This window comes from Penicillium cataractarum (assembly GCF_028827025.1).
Source record: "Penicillium cataractarum strain IBT 29864 chromosome Unknown utg000009l, whole genome shotgun sequence".
NCBI lineage: Eukaryota > Fungi > Ascomycota > Eurotiomycetes > Eurotiales > Aspergillaceae > Penicillium > Penicillium cataractarum.
This window is the reverse complement of record NW_026622745.1, coordinates 3,119,962-3,142,450: the sequence shown is the minus strand read 5'-3', so window position 1 is coordinate 3,142,450 and position 22,489 is coordinate 3,119,962. Positions and strand designations below refer to the sequence as shown.

At 51.0% G+C, this 22,489-nt stretch overlaps 5 protein-coding genes across 5 annotated transcripts; 4 read left to right on the top strand and 1 right to left on the bottom strand.

Moving 5' to 3' along the window:
• Positions 1 to 1,050: 1,050 nt before the first annotated feature.
• On the top strand, positions 1,051 to 1,893 carry N7496_011736 (uncharacterized protein; the record flags this gene model as incomplete). The annotated part of the gene is made up of 6 exons (XM_056704649.1): positions 1,051 to 1,109; positions 1,162 to 1,272; positions 1,325 to 1,341; positions 1,393 to 1,538; positions 1,597 to 1,677; positions 1,762 to 1,893. The coding sequence occupies 6 exons, from the start codon at positions 1,051 to 1,053 to the stop codon at positions 1,891 to 1,893; spliced, it is 546 nt and encodes a 181-aa protein (XP_056550609.1).
• Positions 1,894 to 3,104: 1,211 nt separating this feature from the next.
• Positions 3,105 to 8,237, top strand: N7496_011735 (putative gelsolin repeat protein; the record flags this gene model as incomplete). Its single annotated transcript, XM_056704648.1, has 3 exons — positions 3,105 to 3,267; positions 3,418 to 7,927; positions 7,982 to 8,237. 3 exons carry the CDS (start codon positions 3,105 to 3,107, stop codon positions 8,235 to 8,237), a joined length of 4,929 nt encoding a protein of 1,642 aa, XP_056550608.1.
• A 425-nt stretch (positions 8,238 to 8,662) lies between these two features.
• Positions 8,663 to 10,348, bottom strand: N7496_011734 (uncharacterized protein; the record flags this gene model as incomplete). The annotated part of the gene is made up of 2 exons (XM_056704647.1): positions 8,663 to 9,859; positions 10,016 to 10,348. 2 exons carry the CDS (start codon positions 10,346 to 10,348, stop codon positions 8,663 to 8,665), a joined length of 1,530 nt encoding a protein of 509 aa, XP_056550607.1.
• A 1,931-nt stretch (positions 10,349 to 12,279) lies between these two features.
• Positions 12,280 to 13,989, top strand: N7496_011733 (D-arabinono-1,4-lactone oxidase; the record flags this gene model as incomplete). The annotated part of the gene is made up of 1 exon (XM_056704646.1): positions 12,280 to 13,989. The coding sequence occupies one exon, from the start codon at positions 12,280 to 12,282 to the stop codon at positions 13,987 to 13,989; it is 1,710 nt and encodes a 569-aa protein (XP_056550606.1).
• Positions 13,990 to 17,239: 3,250 nt separating this feature from the next.
• On the top strand, positions 17,240 to 18,450 carry N7496_011732 (Zn(II)2Cys6 transcription factor domain-containing protein; the record flags this gene model as incomplete). The annotated part of the gene is made up of 3 exons (XM_056704645.1): positions 17,240 to 17,446; positions 17,502 to 17,599; positions 17,667 to 18,450. Coding segments are annotated over 3 exons (1,089 nt in total), but the record flags the coding sequence as incomplete, so codon positions are not given.
• Between the last annotated feature and the right edge of the window lie 4,039 nt (positions 18,451 to 22,489).

The following is a 22,489-nucleotide window of genomic DNA, read 5'->3' as shown; positions in this document are numbered from 1 at the left end:
ATGTCCTCTCGGCTTCGATAGAAGATCAAGATCGACCAGTGGCGGGAGTAAAGCAAAATCAGAAGCCGAAACAGCTTCATCGGCCATTCTGCACCATCTCAGTGGACATGGGGCCAAGCTTAGCCAGTGTGATGCTTTCATTATGGTTAACATGGGGACCATTGGGAGTGATGGTAGCGAGAGGCCATGGCTTACCAGCCTGTTAGGCCGGCTCAGTGCTTCCTTCCGACTGCGTAGCTTTTGCCAGATAATTCGGGAACATCTTGCTGGCCATCTTCTAGGGTCCACAGTTGATGGACGCTATCCTCTTCGACGTGGAAGAGATTGACGCGATTTTTATGCGGTTTTCCCAGATCCATTCAATCACGCTCACCAAACCCAATCCAGACCATTGGAGCTCAGGATGCTTGACACCACGCTTGATACCACGGGAGTCTTAAACTGCGATGCAGTTTAATACCAGATGAGCGCCTGAATCTCCTGCTCCCCCAAGATTGAAGACTTCAGAGATATCTTCAGGAAGCTGATTCGATGCAGGTTCGATGAAGGTGATGCAGGGCGAAGTTGGACTGAATCAAAAGTGTGAGCCGTCACTTGCTCGGTCTACAATGGCAGTATCAAGCATTGACTTGGAAGCGCTATGCCGTTTCGGGAACTATTCAGATCTTAGTGAAAAGCACGGCTAGTGTCCCGTGGTCCATGTATGTTTCGTTATGTATGGGTGACCCTCTAGCAAAGTGTTGAAAGTTGCTGGTGGTCATGGTGTCAAATGGGAGCCGTCATTAAGATATATCTCGCTCATAGGTACACGTCAGACCAGGATATTCATTCAGATGTAATAAAAAAGGCTGGAATACTATCCGTAAATTATGGTGCACATGAAACTTTTGGAAATCACTTGATATCCAGAGGAGTGTAGTTAGAGTAAGGTTAGTTGTGTGCTGCATATCGATAAAGCCGAGAGGGCAGGTTCCCGGCAGAGCTCCCACAAGATTTTGCCCCTCCTCAACTCCCCAGGAAAATCTAGCACTCCGAAAGAGATAGGTGAACATGTTGTCAATACTGCGAAAAGCCCGTCTGAAGGACAAGGAGATGCGAATATTGATGCTGTACGGACTTCCAGTCTACTTGCAAGTGCGCTGCTAACGGTGGAGGTACCAGGGGTCTGGATAATGCGGGCAAGACTACTATTGTTAAACGGATCATGAACGAGGATGTCACCACAGTCAGCCCCACATTGGGCTTTATTATCAAGACTATTGATTTCATGGGGTGAGTTTCCTATTTCTTTTTGGACAGAATGCAATTTTTCTGACTTGTCTAGATACAAACTCAACATCTGTGAGTCTACCTACGATTCTGCCAGATCAGGACAGAACTGACCATTCATAGGGGATGTTGGTGGGCAAAAAACACTACGCTCATACTGGAAAAACTACTTCGAGAAAACCGACACTCTTGTCTGGGTAGTTGATGCTACAGATCGTCTTCGTGTGGATGACTGTCGTCAGGAGCTAGCTGGGCTGCTTCTGGAAGAGGTAGGTTCCCCACCGCCATCGCCCAATCGTTGGGATCCTGAAGCTAAGCGGCCACCAGCGCCTAATGGGAGCCACCCTTCTGGTCTTTCTAAACAAAACAGACGTGGAACATTGTATGGGTGAGGATGAGGTGCGAGAGGTATGTGTAGCCGGTGGAAATTTAGTCTTGAGGACGATGGGATTCCATTAGTTCTCGAACGAAGGCTAATGATAGTTGGTACAGCGCCTTGGCTTGGATCTAATCAAAACACACAAATGGACTATTCTCCCATGCAGTGCCATGACGGGCAAAAACCTCACAGAAGGTTTGGAATGGGTGGTACAGGATGCCAAAGACCGACTTTTCCTGTATTAGGCATGACCGACCTTTGGCCTCTACTGGGTTAGGCCGACTTCTGGCGAGAATCGGTCCCATTGGGCAGCTAGGGATCTACATCGAGGAGTTCATAACCTGCAACTAATTCATGTCTTCATGATCGTCCATTCGCCCTATTGTTCTGCTATATGTCGAGAAGCTTCGCGGTCTATCCGGGTCCTGGGGGTTCTTTTCTGCAGGTCAACCTTGCCTCAGGGCTAGTGTTGGTTGTTGAACTACGTCGTTCCAGTTGCATTTGAATTTGGCAGGAGGTCGGAAGCTTCTATGCAGCGTGCCATAAGAGATGCACGTACATTTATAGTTCAAAGCAGGTGATTCTCAACGTTTTATTGTCTCGTTGCTGGACTAGAGCATTACACGGCTTCGGGTTGTCTTTCCGACCACGGGAAGCTACAGAAACTCCGAAGATGTTTGATCTAACTATAGGAAGGAATCTTCTTGAATTGATTTACGGTATTCAACAAGAAAACTTTAGTGAAATACTTCATACTATAACCCCAAGGAAATCATTAGCCCGGTATGATTGTGTCAGTCTTCTAAAGGAATGGATAATTTACAACTCGTGATTGGCTGGCCCTCGACAGTGTGCCCAAAAGGCCATGCTGCAAGGTACAAGCCGATAGATCACTTTCCGAGGTATCGTGTATGGAAAAGATGGCCAGATTGAGTATTCGGTCTGTCCAACTGAGTTGCTCCTTTTAATTTTGCCCCTGGAGAGAGAAAAATTCGTCATTTTGCGGCTCACCCATGGGTCCAGCATTTGGGCCAAAAACCTGCGGGGCTGACTGGACGCGATCCGCTCCACCAAACCTTCGCTGTAAACAAACATCCCGCTCTGAAGGGAAATGCGTTTCCTGTATCACTCAAGGGTATTAGATTCGGGACTAGTCAGTATAGTATGAGACCAGTGGATATAGAGAATTTTTCCAAGATTATTGTCCAGTCGACACCTCGCAAAAGCGCGGAAGTAAAAAGCCAAAGGGTTCCGGGAGGATGTGCGATGATGATCGGAGGAGCCAATGAGTTGCGATGATCGCGTCCATCCCCATTTAATTTAAGCAGGGCGGAGAACACCTCAGCCCTTGAGTCTTCCACTCTCCCACTTCTTCCCCCCAATCTCAACCCCTCGTCCTTACGAGCCTCAACGACCACCGAGGAGTTTGCTGGTCCTTTTGGGGACGACAAGGAGAATGACGGTCCCCACAAACCCCGATGGGGCCGAGGACGTGAATGACTTCCTGCTGCGCATTCGGGAACTGGGCGAGCGCCGCGACAAGGAAGATGAGGAGCGTACCAAGAAGCTGGAAGAGGAGATTCTACAAGGCCGCAAAGAGAGACAGGCCCGCCGTGCTGGTATTGTTTCATGTCCCTCCTCCGGGGAATTCTCGAGGTGACTCGCTACGGCCTCAGCTGAGCCGACGGTGAACCCCGCGTGACAGCCGAACCCTCGAGAAATCCCCCCTCTACATGTCGGAGCGATTTGCTGATGATGGGTCATGATAGAGCGAGCACGATCGATCGCCGGATCTCCCACCATGAATGCTTTCAGACTGAGTGCCTCTTCCATCGGCCAACCCTCGGCCATCGAGCCTCCCGAACAGCTGGAGCCGACCCTGCAAACCCCAGATCCTGAAACACCGGGCAGAGCGAGCCCGACCCAAGAACGAGACATACTAGTCGGCGGTATGAGACGTGGATCAGTCCCGGACACCGATACGGATTCCCCCTCGCGAGCGATACCAACCTTGTCACGGAGCCGAGCGGGGACCTTGTCATGGCAGCAGCGCCCGTCTTCCCGTGAATTGGGAAGCAGATCGCCTGGCTCGATATCTCCGACTCGTTCCAGTCATTTGAGAAATGCGTCCACAGCCTCCGACGCCAGTGAGCTCTCTCGTGCCCAGATTGCGCAGTCACTCTCATCCAAGGACCCGTCATGGTTTCGCCAAACCCCGGACCGGGGACTGGGTTCACCGGCATTCCGTAAGCCCGAGGAACGGCCTGATAGTCCAACAGAGTCGATGGCAGGGCGTCGACTGCCTGGGTTGAGTCGTGACTCTACCATTGAGCCGGAGAGGGTGGAGGAAGCAGAGGCGAGATCACCTTCCCCACCGAGAACTGCCTCGACCGTCGGCGATAGCAACTTCAGCAACCGATATTCGAGCGTGTCATCCGTTTCTCCTGCCACTGGGCTCGGGTCTCCAGTCACCTTGACGGACACGCCGAAGTTGGATCCGTCGCAGAATGAGTCAGTGAGGGATCCAATTCCAGCATCTCCAACCCAGCGACGGATGTCACCAGAGCGAGCTCGCTCAACATCACCCACGAAGGGAATGGGTGGTTTCGTGCAGAGTGCCATGATGCGGCGTTCAGATAGCGTATCGAAACGGTGGAGTGCTCAGTTGCCGCAGGGATTGAGCAGAAGTAACTCAATTATGTCGAACCGTAATAGCGTGGCAGGGCCAAGTCTCACCGCGAGCGTCAGTGACATGACTCCCACAAGTGTCACGCGACAAGCAAGAGACACTTCCCCGCTGCCTTCTCAACCACGACCCAGCTCAAGTCACAGTGAAGCAACTGTCCACCCCCAAGAGTCCACAGAGAGACCAACCACACCCTCTGGTCCCAGGAACGAGACTCGCCCTGAAGGTAGCCCAGGCCGACCTGCCTATTACGGCCACTCCAGATCAACCAGTTCAATGACTGCAGATAGTATGGCTGGTGATACCCCATCAAGCCCCTTCACTTCTCGAACAATGGACCCCAGACGCTGGAGCCCAACCAAAGCCTCCTGGCTCGAGAGTGCGCTCAACCGTCCGGAGTCTCCCCGGACTCAGAAGCAACCGCCACCACAACAACCCTCATGGGTACGTGACCGCCAGTCGCGGGGCAGTATTGATGCTGGTCGCGTGAACAACTTCAAAGAAGTCACCCCCATTAGCTTGATGCGAACACCCCCGCCAGGTGGCCACTTCAAGAAGCCAAGTCTTTCTGGAGCTCCTCCAGCCTTCGGTGTGCCCAGCGCGACGAAGCCAAAGGAACCAGAGCCAGAGTCACCTGTCGCTGAAGCAACAGATAATGAGCCTCAGTCGGCGACGACAGAGCCAGTTGAAGAAGACCCAGAACTCGAGGCAGCAGAAGAGGCAGAGCAAGAGGAAGAGCCCAAGCAGGAAGACACGACTCCTGTCTCTCCCTCTGTCACTCCGAAGACCCAGCCTGAACAAGTACAAGCGTTATCTGGAAAGATTCCAGAACCCGTGCCAACTCGCAAGTCTCCGCCTCCCGCACTCAGCATGAAGCCAAATTTCTCTCTTCCTCTCCGAGATCCCCTTTCGCCCAGACCCAAGCCCCAGTCTCCCGTTATTGATTTCCGAGCCAATCTGCGTAAGCGCGAGGTCGCCAAGGAGACTGGTCCTCAGACAGAGCCCGAATTCAAGAACGTGTTTGGCAAGCTCAAAAAGGCCGAGACTCGTAATTATGTTGCACCGGACGAGCTCAAGGGCAACATCCTCCGCGGAAAGGCTGCCCTGAATGTCACTGGAGGACCGAAGAAAACCCAGCGTGTCGATGAGCTCAAGGAGAGCATTTTGAAGCGGAAGGAGGAAATGAAGGCCGGTGGGGGATCTATCAGGCGCAATACACTAGGAGAAAAGGATGCCCTGGAGAAGCCTGCTGATGTTGTGCCCGAAGCCATCGCTAAGCGCCAGCTCATGAACAAAACCATCAGCGCCAAGCGAGACGACGAGCAGCCATCTCCTACTGCAAGCGCCAGCAGCCCCACAAAGTCAACACTGGAATCGCCCCTGTCTCCACCTCCACCAACTGAGGAACCTATCGCTACACCAGAGCCAGAGGTAGTCTCTCCGATCACTAGCCCCGTGGCTACAAGAGTTGTGAATCCGGAGCCAATCACAAGTCCCAAGGAAGACCGCAAATCCATCACCGAGACGATTATCACAGAGGTTGAGCCGGAACCAAAACCTGTCCGCGAGACAGCTAGCTCTGTTCGTGGTTTGCCGTCCGCGAGGCGACCAACAGCAACTACGCCTGTTGTAAATCCATACTCGACGGCAAAAGGAAAACTCGCAGGCCGAATCAACCCTGCCCTAGCAAATCTACTCTCTCGCGGTCCCCCCGTTGCAGCCGAGGCGCCTAAGAAGGATCTAGTGATTTCGCCCTCTGGCGAGAGCTCGCCCGCCACTCCCTCTGCACCACTTACCCATATGACGAAAGCTCGTGCTAGAGGACCTAAAAGAAGACTGCCTGGTGGCGCTGCCGTGCCAGCTGCTGTCCCATCCGCGCAGGATACTAAGGAGGTTGGTGCCATTTCTTCTCCTGAAGTCCCATCCTCGCAGCAACTTCCCGAGCCCGAGGTCTCTTTAGAGCCTCACTCGGAGAACCTGCCGAAAGAAAGCACGGTCCCCGATACTGAACCCGCTCGAGCAGAGAGCCCCGTTATCAAGCACCAGCTCCCGGAAGTAAGAACCAGCTTCCAGAATGCTCTCAACAGCGGACTGCAGTATAGGCTGGGTAGCATGTCGCCGATGTCGCCGATGTCCCCTATGTCGCCCATTTCTCCCATCTCGCCCATTTCCACACGAGACGCACCCACCGCTCAATCTCCCAGCGGGTATAGCGATAAAGAGAATGTCAGCCATGAACATGGGTCTCCAAGGGACGTAAGCCCGTCGCCAAGCCCCCTTTCAACTAGGCCCCCCGTTCCACCTAAGCCAAGCTCGCCATCGCCGCTCCCAACATCACCTTCAACTCCCGTAGCCAGGCCACAATGGGTACAGCCGCCCCGGTATGCGTCGCCTTCTTCTCCATCGCCTCTAAGAACGAGTTTCAAGGAAAATCAGATGGACACACCGGACATAACACCCCAAAAACCGCTTCCCGGCATGATCCCGGCCGACTCTTCACCTCAATCAAAAGCTCTCCCATCCCCACCAGTCGCTACCAGGCGATCTGACGTCTCTCTTAACAAGCCTCGTCATTCGCACCGATTGTCGCGGAAAATGTCTGCACCCTCGCTAGTTGCGCAGGCAGCGGAAGCTCGCGAAGTCATCGCTGGTTTCTTCAAAGCCTTCCCCAACCCGCGAGACCGTATGGATATCGACCCACAGTTGATGTTGACGAGTAAGCCCGATGCGACAAAGATCAGAACTGTTAAGCGCTATATCTGGGAGCTGACGGGCGATGGGAAGAGACAAGAACTCCCTATCAACCAGGAGTATGTCTTGTACGAGGGAAGCATGTACCTATGTGTGCATCAGTTCGAAGCACAGGGTAGCAGCAGCACCGAAGTGTACCTCTGGTGTGGAGATGACGTCCCAGAACCGGCATTGGAAGACGCGCAGCTGTTCGCTCGCAAGGTGGGTCGCGAGAACGGCTGCAAGTTGGTCGTGGTTCGACAAGGCAAGGAGCCTGTGCGGTTCATTCAAGCCCTCGGTGGAATTATCATCACTCGCCGTGGATTCAGTTCTCGCTCCAACTCGTCCGCCTTGTACATGCTGTGCGGTCGAAAGCATATGGGTCAGATGGCCTTTGACGAAGTCGACTACTCGCTGCGCAACTTATGCTCCGGTTTCCCATTCGTGATCTCTGCACCTTTCGGTAAACTGTATCTCTGGAAGGGCCGGGGCAGCGGTCCCGAGGAAACGGGCGCTGCTCGTTTGATCAGCATGGATCTCGGCTTGACTGGCGAGTTTGAAGAGTGTGATGAGGGCCAAGAACCAGAATGCTTCTTCGAGGATTTTGCGGGCTCTAGCGAAGGCAACTCCCTTCTGTGCTCGGACTACTGGCAATTGAAGCCAAAATACGATCACTTCCGCACAAGGCTTCTTCGTGTTGATCATGAGCTAGCCCAGCCCACCCGCTTCTGGATGCGCCGTCCTGGCTCGGGATCACCCGTTGTCCGACCGAATGACACTGTCCAGGAAATTGAGCCATTCTGCTACAAAGACCTGACGGAGAAGGATGTTTACGTCCTGGATACATTCTTCGAGATCTATGTGTAAGTTAACGATATCTCAACCCCCGGCCTTAACCATGACTAACAACATCGCAGCATCGTCGGTGAGCAAGCCTCCCAGAAATCAGCAGACTTCGCCTCCGCAGTTGTCTTCGCCCACGAGTACGGCATCCTCGCCGCGTCTCTCCAAGATCGCCCATTCATCCCCAAGAGTTTCGTCGCGTTAGGCGGCATCCCAGATCGATGCCAAAGTGCATTCCGCAAATGGGACCCCCACGCCCTCAGCGCGCCCTGCGTGTTCCCTCTCGAGGTGGCTATTGAAGCTATCCGCTCTCATGATCGAAGAGATTAAATTTCGTGCTATGTATTGTTCCATGTCTATGTTTTTTTTTTTTTTTTTTCTCTCTCTCTTTCCGTTTTTTCTTCTCCCGGTTTCTTCATTTTTATTTCTCTGTGCATATTTCGGTCTTTAAAGAGAGCATTTGCGGTAGGAGAGGATGGAGTCTTTCTTGATTTTTTACCTTCATGTCTGTCATCTTGATTATCGGTGCACTGTGTGCTAGAAGAGAGGGGCATCGCGGGAGCATTCTGGGTTGTACATCTACCACATTTAACATTTGAGACATCTTCGGTATATGCATAAATCAAGCCATGTTTTCTTGACTGATTCAATCAGGAAGTTGGGCAATGTGAATGGCATGAGCCCTTGTGTATCTTCCTTTTGTGGAACCTTCAAAATTAGACACTGAGATCTCGAGCAAACTAGGCACCTTCAATCTACCAGTATTCGCGGCAACGCTCCCATTCATCTAGGAGCCAAGCGCTTGGGAGCTCCTCTCCTTTGCCCACTGCATAGCTGTCATATTGCTCGCCCATAACCAGCTTTTTTAGGGCAACTTCCATCTCTGCCAGTTTGTCGTTCGACAAGGGCAGATAACGTGATCTGCCACCCGATAATCTGTCTGTTCTCATGCCTGGAAGCAGCTTCGAAGGGGCCCAATGACTTGTGCTTTCCAAGTGGACGAATAGTCTCTTGAATTGCAATCTTGGTGGTCCCCGTAGTGGCATCAGAAGCTGCCGCGCTGCTGTTTCGAAGATCTCCGCCGCACCCTCAAACCTTGGGTAGTCAGCATGCCGTGGTTTCATGATATGGATGATAAGAGTTAAGCCCTGAGCGTTCGTCAGTGTTTTCAGATAACCTGCAGCGACTAGCCATTCTTTGTAGGCCGGAGTGTCGAGGACAGAGTCACTCTGCATCCCTACAACCGGGAAAACGATTTCAAGTGTTCGAATTAGTCGTAGCTTGTTTCGTCCAACCCGCTCCACGAAAATTTTGGTTGCCTCGTGTACTACGAGCTGTTTGGAACTAAATATCCCGCGAGGGAAGTTGCCAGCAGCATCTGCAAGGTAGAGATGTTCCAGATAGCCTGCTGGTGCTGTACCGATCATGCAATCCGTGGGATTTGTACATGGTAAGATCACAATGCGGTTGTTGGTGTAGAATGAATAAGTGGCATCATTGTACATAGTCCGGCATGTAAGGAGCAGGGGTAAAGGAGACTGGCGATGTGTGCGGTTGCAGCGAGAGGAATATGACCCGGGTTGAGTCCACATGCAAAAGTCTCCCGTTGTGCCCGGATCACCTTCGCATGTGTGAGGCCCGTGTGATGCATAGTCATATCTGTTTCCCAAGACATCGTCACCATCCACCCAGCGACAGACATTAGCCATGAACCCGTTTCGAGGATCCCAATGGACCGTGCGGGAGGGAGTAACGATATCGGTGTATTGGAGAACGCGGTGTCGAACCTCTGCGGGAAGTTCAACAAAACGGAAAGGCATCAAGACCGGGTCTGGGGCCTGGACCTGAAGGACGATTTGGCGAGCTTGGTCCGCGAAGGATGGATGGAGACGAAGTTCAAGCTCAAGAAGCCTTCCCTTAACATCGATGAATGGCTTGAGAACGTCCGCAACCTGTTGGGGGCTCTTTGTATTGCAAATTATATGCAACCTCAGCTGTCCCAGGTTTCCATGGGCTAGAATTTTGGCTGCAGCCAATTGCCAAGTCTTGATACGACCGCATTAAAGGCTGGACTGCTCCCAGGAGTCGAAATATGATTCGGGATATACGTGCACGTAGACATTCCTTAGTAAGAAGAACCAGCTAGGTCCGAGTTGATTGAGAGATACCAAATCTTTGTAGTTATCGTAGAACTTTGGAGAGTAGATACAGGTATTGCGCTTGAGCAAAATGGCTTTTGCTTCATCATGCACTTGTTGGCAAACTTTCAGGAGATTGTGGGAAAGTTTGCGGTCGACTTCTGATATCCCGTAATCTTTCATGTAAGGCTTGGCAACCGATGGATACTGGATGTAGCTGTCTGTGATCAATCCGGCGAATACGTAAATTCGCTTTCGGATTGACGCCGGAAGGCGGAGAAAGGTGTTGTCGTTATTGCTCATCTCGAAGGTCTAGCTCTGCAGAGAACTGCCCTAACGACGAGGAGGAAGAGGGTGCTTGAAAGGATTTTTCAAGAGGCTGTTGAAATGATTGGTGAAAATTGTGGTGAAAATTTTCAGGTGTCCATAGTCTGCCCAGTCGTTTGCCTTGTAGACCTGCGTGTTTTGACTGAGCAACAGGTCTTCGACTTCGTCATGTACATGTTTGCAAACTTCGAGAAGGGCGGCAGAGACGTTGTACTCAGCATCTGGTATCTTGCAACCGTGATTTGAGCAGTGCCCGACGTATGGATTTGCTGTGTACTTGCCACTGACGAGCCCAGCGAAAAGATAGACTCGCTTCCGAATTTGGCCCGGCAGCTGAAGAAAGGTGCTGGGCTCGTGGCTAGTGCAATTTTCACTTCTCCCTTCGATTCAGTCCGAGACTCCGTGTATGCTACTTCGAGGACCATCGATGCTCAGAGTCACCTTGAGGACGATATCAGATTCTGGCTCAAAGAATCGAAGGGGGAAGTGAAAATTGCACTGAGCATTTCAATTCAGCCAAGACAACCAGGGAAGGTGACCTTGGAGCAGTGGAAATTTACGCCTTCGACTCGAGAGACACGCTCGAAGCCGGGAAGACTCCGAGTAGTACAAACCATGACAACCATCCGAAAACCGGGACTCGCGCCTGGAATTTTCAGTCTCGTCTGAAATTCCTTCACCATGGATTCCGAAGGGGAATAGGCATCCTCTTCTGAGTTATCTAGTAAGGAATGGGGTCTGGATGATGATCAACGCGACGCTGAGGACACCATTATTAACGAAGCTGAAGATACTATTCTTACGGAAGCCCAATTTTTCTCTCTTTACAAATTCCCCCGCCCTCGTCGAGGAAATTTAGACTGCCTCATGAAGATATTTTCCTTGATGGTTGCAGTGAGATGGAAAGGTGATAAACTAGGTAAGTGAGAAGAGTTAGGCAGTGAAGAGCAAGCACGTCAGTACTGGTGAAGGGAGTTAGTGAGGAAGAAAGTGATGAGAAGTCACTGACAAGTGACGATACTACTAAGCAATCAAAGAGAGCCAAGTAGCAAAGTTCGAGCTCAGAGGAGCCAGATCCGAGGAATGTTGTGAATATCTCTTCATGATGGTTCCGTTTCTAAGATTGCCCTGTTCTTTTGCATAATATGTCCTGTCGACTCTCTCAAGAACATGGTATGATATAGTAGGCAAGACCAAGAGATCCCTATAGAAGTGATATTAGCCGCTAGAGCTTATTAAGGTAAAGCTGATATAGTTGGCTGCCATGTTGTCCTCATGGAAGATATAATAACTGTACTTGTATATTCAAAAGTTGCGCTTGAGTATACTTTGTAGTCATTTATAGTAGTTCAGAAAGGCCAAAGAGGGTTGTCTTTGCTAGTTTCTATATGATGGCGTGAGATATTTACAGTGCAACTTGATAGTGTTTGAAAGTAGTGGCCTCCATTCAAGCCAGAATCAAGGCATCAAAGTATATCGGAGATAACCCAAAACGGCAACTGTCAATGTTTAACTTTCGGGCCTTCGGGATGTGACGGCTTGTCCAGCGATCGATCGATCGGCGATGGATGGTAGTGCGAGTCTGGAGCTGCCGGGATTTTGACAAGGACACTAAATCCACCTCTTACTTTAGGGAGAATATCCCTTGATTATAGAGCGAATGTCATGTAATCGGCACAGGTGGAGGTGGAGGAAAGTGGGCCGATTATGATCGCGCATTTCGCCATCACGACAACTTTTTTTTTAGTTTTAGCGTGCCGTGCCATTCTCTTGCCTTCCACCACCTCCCCCTTTATCTCTCCCCCACTACCCTCCGAGAGAAACCCTAGGATACCCAGACAATGTGATAGAACTGCACTATGTCGTGATACAACCCAATCGATTCAACTACAGCCCACCCCTCCACTATGGACGCATCCATCTCCCGCGAGCTGTCCAAGCTCGACCCCGCGGTCCCGTTCCGCGCAACCGCCGACCACCTGCATCATACTTGGGCCAAGACCTTCTTCTCTCGACCGGAGCTCTACGTTCGCCCTCAATCCATTGCGGAAATCCAGCAACTAGTTACTCTCGCCCGCCGCTGTCGCCGCCGTCTGGTCACCGTCGGTAGTGGCCACTCCCCGTCCGATTTGACCTGTACCTCGTCCTGGCTCGTCAACCTCGATGACTTCAATCGCATTCTGCATATCGATACCGAGACTCGCTTGGTGACCGTTGAGGCTGGAATTCGCTTATACGAGCTGGGCCCGAAGCTGGAAGAGCAAGGGTTGACACTGGAAAACCTGGGCAGCATTGACAGTCAGTCAATAGCGGGTGTCATTGCCACCGGCACCCACGGCAGCTCTTTGCGCCATGGTCTGCTCTCGGAATGTATCGAGTCGCTAAGCTTGGTGCTATCGAACGGCCAGCTAGTGCGCTGCAGTGCGACCAACAACCCGGATCTCTTCCGTGCCGCGCTGGTCTCTCTGGGCGCGCTTGGAATTGTGGTCGAAGTGACCTTCAGGGCCAGGCCTGCGTTCAACATCGCCTGGCGCCAGGAGAGATACTCTCTGTCCAAGGTGCTGAGCGAATGGTCCACTGGACTGTGGACATCGCACGAGTTTGTCCGTGTCTGGTGGCTGCCTTATGAGAAGGGCGCGATCGTCTGGCGCGCTGATCCGACCGACCAACCTCTTCGCGCACCACCCAAGAACTTCTATGGCGAGTGGTTCGGCTACCACGTTTACCACAACCTCCTTGCACTGTCCTCCTACTTCCCCCGTATCCTGCCCTGGATCGAGTGGTTCATTTTCGGCATGCAATATGGGTTCCGCCCGGGTGCAACCGTTACCGAGGCTGTCGAGCCGGCGCGCGCCGGTCTGCTGATGAACTGCCTGTACTCGCAGTTCGTCAACGAGTGGGCGCTTCCCCTCGAGAAGGGCCCCGAGGCCATCATCCGCCTCTCCGCGTGGCTGCACGGGGATCTGGAGACCGCACGCATTCCCTTCTCCCCCAAGGGTCTGTGGGTGCACTGCCCAGTCGAGGTGCGAGTGTCGGATTCGAGCAAGAACCCCAACCCGCGTCCTTTCCTAGATCCAACGTGCCGCAACGAGCCCACGCTCTACCTAAATGCAACTCTGTACCGGCCGTATCTCCGAGATCCGCCTTGCCGTCAGCGGTACTATGAGGCCTTCGAGTGGCTCATGCGGGACATGGGCGCTAGACCTCACTGGGCGAAGAACTTTACCACCCTGGATTCTACCGAGCTGCACCGACTATACAAGGATGATATGGATCAGTGGCTGAAGGTGCGGCAAGAGGTTGACCCGGAAGGCATGTTCTTGGGTGAATGGCATTGTCGCAACTTGCCCGTGGTCGCTCCCTCCGACCACGATGACCAGCTGCCTCTGGTGGAGCGTGAGAGCCAACGTCGCAAGGTGGACATCAGCGGTGCTGGTGATGGCCTCGAGTGGATTGGCGAACGTCGGTGGCAGAGTGAAACTCATTTGGAAGAGGATCGCATGTCTGAGCTGCCGCCCGACCATTCAGCGCCTAGTCCACCAACCACGGCGACCAGCGAGGAAAGTTTTGATTTGCTTGCCAAGGGCGAAGCCAGCATCTTGCTTCATGGTGCGTGATTTGCCTATGGTAGATTGACCGACATTGTCGAGGGAGCAAGCAAACAAGGCCCGTGTGGATAGTCGGGTGAATACGCCGAAGAGTGGTGTACCTGGCAGTGAGAAGGGTGGAAAGAAATGACAAATGAAAAACGCAAGAAATAATGATTCAACTGTCCCGCTGTTCTGACATGGACTACATGAACCTCCCGTCGACTTAGCCTATGAGATTCCCGCTTGGCTGTTCTTAATGCAGGTTGAACACATCGTCACGTCCTTTTTTTACTATTTTCCTTCTGCTAGCGGCCAATCCGACAGATTGGGCCTCGAAAATGAGGCAGACTCGGGTCTTCTGCTACTTTTAAATGCTTTGATGCTTATACCCCCCTCGGTATTAGAGAGGGGGGTTGATTTAGATTTGGTCGTTAGATAACTAGAATTCGTGCCCTGCACGTAGAGCTGCCCCTCCCCACTCATAGAGATGATTTGGAAAATACAAATTTAGATCTGCTTCATCAATGACCTATCCAAATGGCACAAAACAATGTCCTGCACCTCGCAGCTGCAGATCTAGCAGAGTCACCCAGCATGACAGCCGCTTATAGGGCTATGCCCAGGTTTCGATCGAAGCTAGCAGGTCATAGGGCGTGATCTGTTCAGTTCTTGCATATACTGTACTCTGGACTTTTCAGGTATCAATCAACAGCGCGGTCTCTGATCATGTCTCCCCGATGGAAGTTATTGTCCAACGATTGGATGAGAATGTCGTAAATCCTTCCATCATCTTCTACTCTTTTCAGCCCAAACCCCCTCACCCTGGCGACTCAGCTGTGAGAAAACAAAACAAAAAAAAAAACTAGATCACTACGAAATAGATTAAGAATCATTTATGCTCAAAACTAGTAGACTGCATTGGGAAACACGGAATGTAGGATACCCATGCCAAAAACCGAGGAGCCTGAAACTGCAAAGCCCGAGCTCCTAAACAAGGTGCACCAGTCGGCCTTGCCGGGGTCTGGGGGGCGCTATAGCTAGTAGGATTACTGTAGACTGTACAGTCGATCGAACTCCACTGGCCGTTACACGCCGGGGGTTGTGCAGAAGAGCTGGGAGCTGTGACTAGCATGGATGCAAGACACAACGGACGCACAGATCTATCGTTGGGGAAGGGAGAAAGGCAGAATAGGTAGAAGCAGAGATACACGAAAGATCATCTTAGATCAATGCCGATCGGGTGGTTCTGATCTGGACGGGTTGTTGTGTCTCCGTTGGCCTTGTTGTGTAAGGAGATTGTGTTTCTTGGGGTTAGATGGGGATGTTATCATGATCGAAGTAGTGGGGATGGTGGAATGGCTGTGATCTATACAAGTAGAGTGGACATGAGGTGTACGTGGAGAGGGAGTATACAGAGACATAGACTATACATGCTGCTAGGTACAGGTATACACCTAGACTTTGTCGGACTCTTTCCTTTCATCTCCTCGGTCTTTTCTTTCTTCCTCTACCAATCCTCCCTCGGGCGCCCAACATGTTTCTACGTACATACTACACACTACACACTACATACCATTCGGAATCCTTCATTCATCACTAACAAATGACCACCACTCTCAAGGAAAGGGCTGATGACTGACAACGAGCAACACCTTCTCGGTCTCGCTCTTCCTCTCCTTTCCTGCAGACCAAATGACAATTCCGTGTCCCCTATTTTACGGCCTCTCCTGGGATCACCCATGGCCAAGGGCATATCACCTCGTACCACGTTTCGGTGCATTGGCTGCAAGGATATCAGGTGATATGACCAAAATACAAGGTACTGTACAGTGTACACCGCTTGCAACCGGAAATCCTCAAATCAGATCTTAGCAGCATGACTGGCAGAGTCGACAAGCAGCAGATCATCAACAGTTAGAATGTGCAGCGGGAGGGAAAAGGGGGATTCTGGTTGGTTCAGGACTGTAATCCAACGGGGTCTTGGTGGCAGATTCTCTCCCTGGGACAATCAATCCGGTAAGACTGGAGTGACTAGAGTGACATTTCCATTCGACTTGCTTACTTTTCTCACAGCCACTGGGATCGCACGTGTTAAACCCTGGAAGAACAAAACCTCGAGCTGGTTCAGCGTGTGACAAGGCATGACTTCATTGCGATTGCCTGGGGGAGGTGCCGCACGGACGAAATCAATTGTACTGAGGGGCGGAGCGTTGACCCTGTTCTTCTCGCTGCCTAAACGACCGGGGTGTGTTGCGAGGTCCGAGATTGGTATAGCCCGTGACTATGGCCCGTATAGGATGGGAGTGGACATGGAGGCTGTTGTCTCCTGGCTGTCTGTGTGCCGAAGCCCGGATCCACTGACGGCTCGGACCGTGTCCATCGTCATCACAGTCATCAACTGCATCCAAAGGGAACTAATGCAATGCCTCCGACATGCTGGGTCCTGTTCTGTCAGTCTTCACTGAAGAGAGACGTGGAAACTATGAGACTATCATGTCTCTGTTCCACTCGTCATTCAAACTGGTCACCATCACTGGATGGTTCCTGGGCTACCTATAAGCCCGTCAACTATAACCCGCTATACCTTTTTGATCTCTGGCCCTTTGTTTCGGTTCCACTCATCCTGTCGACGGGGATCCCTGCGTCGTACCTCCCACAGCCACAAGATGTCGCGAGACCCTCGAACGGCCGTCCCCGGTTGACATTCTGACAGACCCCTCCACGTCACCCTGTAGTATCTTGCCCATCAACCCCTCCTCCACCGGGGACATGGTCCTCTACGGGGGACCTGTGCTGATGATGCGGGGCAGCTGGGGAGGAAGGAGTGAGGGGTGTTGCTTGATGCTTTTCGTGGTCAAGCTGGTCTAAACTAACCACTCAGAATAAACCAGATGGGTTGGCCCCGGCTTGCTCTGCACAACTGATCATTTTTTAATCCCATATAATCAATGATATCAAGCTGGCTGCAGGTGATTGAGGCTGTTTTGCACTACATTTCTTTTCTTTTCTGTGATAATTCCCATATACCCCATTTCCCCCATACCCATACCTCCCCTACGATTCCATATCACCCACCCCACCTGCTCCATCCAGACAATCTGCCTATCGGTCATAGCTTCTGCCCTTGCTTTTTTTCCTCTACCTGTTGGCTCGTCCATATCACCCTCTTCTAAATCCTATCCCTTGCTTGCATTTCTCTCTTTTTTAAACTATATCCGACTCTTCCTTTTTCTCTTTCGCGCGTCTTCGTGCTCGGGTGCCTGCGCCTACTTTAGCGGGGGTGTATAAGCCAACCATGTCGTGGCAACCTAAACTTCGTCCCAAGGGTTTCCCACATACTCTCGATGACTTTGCTGTGGCTTCATTGTCGGAGTTGGAACATCGTTCTAGGACGGGTGAGGAGAAGCGCGATCAGCGTGTTTTCCGGGTTAAGCGGAAGCATGTCCTAAAGGCCTGTGATCGGTGTCGGGTTAAGAAGACCAAGGTAGGTCGCTTACAATTATGCTAATGTCAACTTTGATTCTAACTTGTTGCTACAGTGTGACGGAAAACAGCCTTGCAATCGTTGCTCAGTATACAATCACCCATGTTTATTCCGTGAGAGGAAAGCGACCCAGACAAAAGTGTACTCTCGAGGGTGAGATTCCTAATACTATATTACTGCAAGAAAAGCAATCACTAATCATGGTCTGGATTATCTATAGGTTTGTCGAGATGCTTGAATCACACCACTCCCTCGTAGTCAAGGCCCTCCAAAAACTATACAAATTCTGCATCAACAAGGAAGACTTCCCAGGCGAACCACTCGCCGAAGCCCCAGACGGACACCCACTCACACACGCCATTCTCGATCGCCTAGGTCTCATCAAACAAGCCGAAGAGAACGCAGACGAGCCAGAAGAAGACTCTGAAGATCTACGGTACCTACGATTACTTTCTACATCGACGGAATGCAGCGCCACGGCAGAACCCTCCCCAGAACCAACTACACCCCCAGAACCCTCACCAACGACACTCTCCTCCCGCCCCTCGATCTGCCATTCCCTCCTCACTCCAATGACGAGTCGAAGTAATTCAAATTGGCAGTGGGATCTGCAGGCAGTTCAACAGGCGAGTTACAGTTATCCAGATACCGGTTATCAGGATATGCTCGCCATGCAACAACGCCCTTCTATTACATCCGCAGATCTAAGTGCAGGTGAAATCTCGCCTCATGTCGATATACCCCCTGGATCTTCGATTTCACATGGCCCACAGCCACATGAGCAGCAATCATTTGCATATTTTCTCGATGGGGGTTGCAATGCGGCTGGTTCGGCGACTGATACTAAGACTGCCGTTCGATTACATACCGGGATCATGCCAGAGACACACCACCATCAGATGAACGGTTTATCGAGCGATTTGCTCTGTGACTTTCAATTTCCAACGCATGAGCCGTCACTTTACCCTGGCTTTACGCCCGGTTGGAATTTCCCCTCTGCATGAAGGAGCTTTTTATTATGGGTCTATTATTTCCATCTCTGCTTGGTATCGAGCATATCGCCAACCCGGTATACCTTTTGGCTCGGTGTTTCGTTTTCTTCTTTGCGGGTTATTCTATGACTGGGGTTTTGGGCTCGGATTCATGGTACGGCTTTTGGGTCTCCTTTTCCTGTTGCAGCTATCTTCATGAGAATGAACGAGATCGACCTTCCTTTTGATGACCTAGACTACCTCTTCGCGTTCACCGTCTGGAGGTCGGGGTGCTACAGTACATATAACAGGCGTATGGGGTCGGGAAGTACATAAACGGAGCCAGGGAGCCCGAGTCATCGGGAGTCGTCTGGCGTACTGGTTTCTTTCCGTGGACTCTCCTGATCGAGGGTTCCAGTGCTATTCCTGTTTCATTGCCTTTCGTACTTCTAGCCAAGAGACAAGACGCGATTAGCGAAACCAAGCATTCCTTTCTCACTCTACTCGGTTAAATTAGGTATATCTGCCCTCATGCTTGTTTCATGTATAAATCGGGGTTCTTAAATACCATCAAGGTGTTAGAGGACATATGATCGGCCACCCCCGTTACAAAAATGAACTACTTTAAAGGATCATTCATGTTTCCTGTCAGATAAACCCAGCTCCACCAATGCAAAAGCCCAAAAACAATATAAACATACTCTACAACCCTCCCCCAAGCACCACAGGTCCCAGTTTAATCAACCATCTAGCTAGACCTGTATCCCTCAACATCCGTACCCATATCAGCCTAGCAGCACTGACACAAAATAGCTACTCCCTACAACCCACGAACCGGAATCCACCCACAACCAACCCAGCATAAACCCAGGAACACACCATCCCCAAAAAAGGACACACAAACGCGAAGAGTGCGCTTGATTCGTCGTTCGTACGAGGTCAAGCTAAGCCATTCCATAGACCGAGGGTATGACGACCTGCGGCGTAAAGAGAGGGTTCAGCTCATGGCACTACAAAATCGCTCGTGACACTACATGACAAATCCACACTAGTCCTAATTAGGAATTAGATCTTCCCATCACCAAATGGTACATCCGACATCTACATAATATATGCCAAGCTCTTATGTATGTATATTTCTATACATGAGCGCTTCTCGCGCATACCCTCGCTGTCGCCGCCTACATATGATGAAATCACGTGACCGCTTTTGTTTACCTCCATACCCCTACATACCAACCACCACAACTATCTACCTACCACCCCCTCCCTGACACCCTCTCCCAACGGCCCTTTTAACTACCCAAATCGCTCAAATCCGCAGAGATTTCGAAGAAGATACAATTTCCTAATTTGGAAGCTAACACACTGTTGATCTAGATCGATTTCACCTATCTCATCGCCTATTCGATCGACCTGCACGCCCTTTCCTTCCTGCCTGCGCCGTACGCTTCCTCACAATCTCAAATCCAGAAGGATCTCGCTTGGTCGATCGAGCTAATCGGGCCGATTGGCGGGTTGATTTCTTGATGGTTGATTTCTTGATGGTTGATTTCTTGATGGTTGATTTCTTGATGGTTGATTTCTTGATGGTTGATTTCTTGATGGTTGATTTCTTGGTGGAGGAGACATCGCCAACCTCCTTGATAGCCACTACCCGAGGGTCCTTTCGAGTATGATTTGCTCGCCCACGGGGGCGGCCTGCCGCTTTCGCAATCACTGGATCCTCGATTTGAAGCACATTCTCTATATCAAGTGGCTGGTAGTCGTCTTCGATTGAAGTCAGGAGCCACCATTGCCGGTGGAATTGATCCCTCGTGAGAGCTTTCTTGCCTTCAATTGCCGTCATAATCTCGTGGAGACACGGTATTCCAAGCGCCTGCCGATGGTAGTGGGTACAATCAGCCAACTTGATCTCTTTCTTCTCATATGCAACTAGTTGCCTAGCAACTAGTTATAGGCCTGAGATAGCCACCCAATTGAGGACTCCGCGGAATAAGGGTTTAAGAAGGTTATCTAGCAGTTTCTGGCGTTCTTCCTTAATCGCTTGATTAACGGTAATATGGCGTGTACTGACCGCGGTTTGAACTCGGCACATAACGGTCAGAAGGTCTCCAATCGACGAACGGATAAATCGCTTTAGGTAAGCATGGGCACTCTCTACCCGCGAGGATGAGGTCTCTCCAAAGTGAAGGTGTTGATTGGTATGGCAGCGAAGGAAGCGTTGCTTAATACCATCTTTCATCCATTGGTCCGAGATATATTGTACTGCCTCTGCAAAAACCTCGTGTTTGAATTCCTCTTTAAAGCTTTCCCAAGCAGTCTCCATCTCAGCCAGTGTAGGTGCGAAGATGACTTGATTAAAGAGACCCTTAGCGCCGTTCCAACGCTCGTTGATTTCCTCTCGGATATCCCCCTTCCTCTCATGGTAGACTAGAAGATGCTGAGCAATCATCGGTCTTAACCTCTTCTCAATATTCTTCTAGATATGCCATATGCAGAGTAAAGAGATAGTAGTAGGAAATACCGTTGCCATAGCAGCTAGGAGACTCTCTGCATCATCCGAAAATATAGTGATGGGAGGAGGGATTGAACGGGAGTATAGGAGATCCCGAAGGGTCTCTAATACCCACTGGTAGGACTCCTCCTTCTCATTAGAGACAAAGGCGCATGCCACGAAGAAGGTCTGTCCGGTAGCTGCTTTGCCTACTATATTAACCATTGGCATCTTGAAGAGATTGGTTTTATATGTGGCATCAATCCAGAGTAAAGAGGGAAATCGGGCAAGGATTTCAAGGCCTGAATGAGATGCACAGAAGACATATAGGACCTGGTTCGAATCCACACTTGCCTTCTTCCACGAGATATCCCAACCTGGTAGGCCCATAAGTAGTGCCGTAGTAGGTGAGCGGCCCTTTAGTAATCGTAACCGCGCGCGATGACGAAGGTTCTTGATGTCTCTTCCATTCAGTCGTATTAGGGCCTTATAGGGGTCCTCCAGGTCAGCCGGTTGCGCACCGAAGGCTCCTTCTTGGCGTAGAATATTGATGATCTCCGTATTCGTATACATCAGCATAAACATGCTGATTATCCTCTCTTCGAGATCCTTTAGCTGCCGGCGGCGGTGGATAGGATGTGTAGCTGGTTCAGAGGCAACGTGCCCACTATGAGATCCCTCGTTAACGGTAAGAAGCCAGCCCTCTGGGTGCCTAGCTAGGTAGGCAGAGAAGTGGCAACCACAACGCCGAGAGACCGGAGACCGGCGGGTAGTCTTCCGATTTGCATGCTTTCTAGGCTGCCCGCTGCGGTCACAGTGTAGGCGAACTGACCAATCGTTCGAATGGGCGGTAGTGATGGCGTACCCTTGCTTAGCGGCAAATTCGTTAAGGATCTTGCGGGCTTCCTTACTGGATTCGACCTTGATTAGCCAGTTATTGGGTGGTGGTAGGAGGGCCATCGTGAATAGAAGAAAGGGTAGTGGGAGAAGGGTAGATTGGTGGACTTACTAGTAGAAAAGGGTGATGGGTGGTAGGTAGGTAGGTAGATAGTTGTGGTGGTTGGTATGTAGGGGTATGGAGGTAAACAAAAGCGGTCACGTGATTTCATCATATGTAGGCGGCGACAGCGAGGGTATGCGCGAGAAGCGCTCATGTATAGAAATATACATACATAAGAGCTTGGCATATATTATGTAGATGTCGGATGTACCATTTGGTGATGGGAAGATCTAATTCCTAATTAGGACTAGTGTGGATTTGTCATGTAGTGTCACGAGCGATTTTGTAGTGCCATGAGCTGAACCCTAAAGAGACGCAATGTTCCCCCCCCCCCCCCGGGGGGCGCGCCAGGGGGTGGGATGTAAACCTAGTTTGACTACGCTGGATGCAGATTCTACGACGGAGGGTGAGTGGTCTCAGTGGCCATGTTTGATTTATAGGTTGTGCGGAATGGCAGGAGGTAGATATTTTGTATTCCCATAGTCTATTTTCGGCGTTTGGACCGGGGTTTGTTAGAGGTGGTAATGTTCTAGATGGACATGGATGTGAACATGGACATATAGAGATGAGAGAAG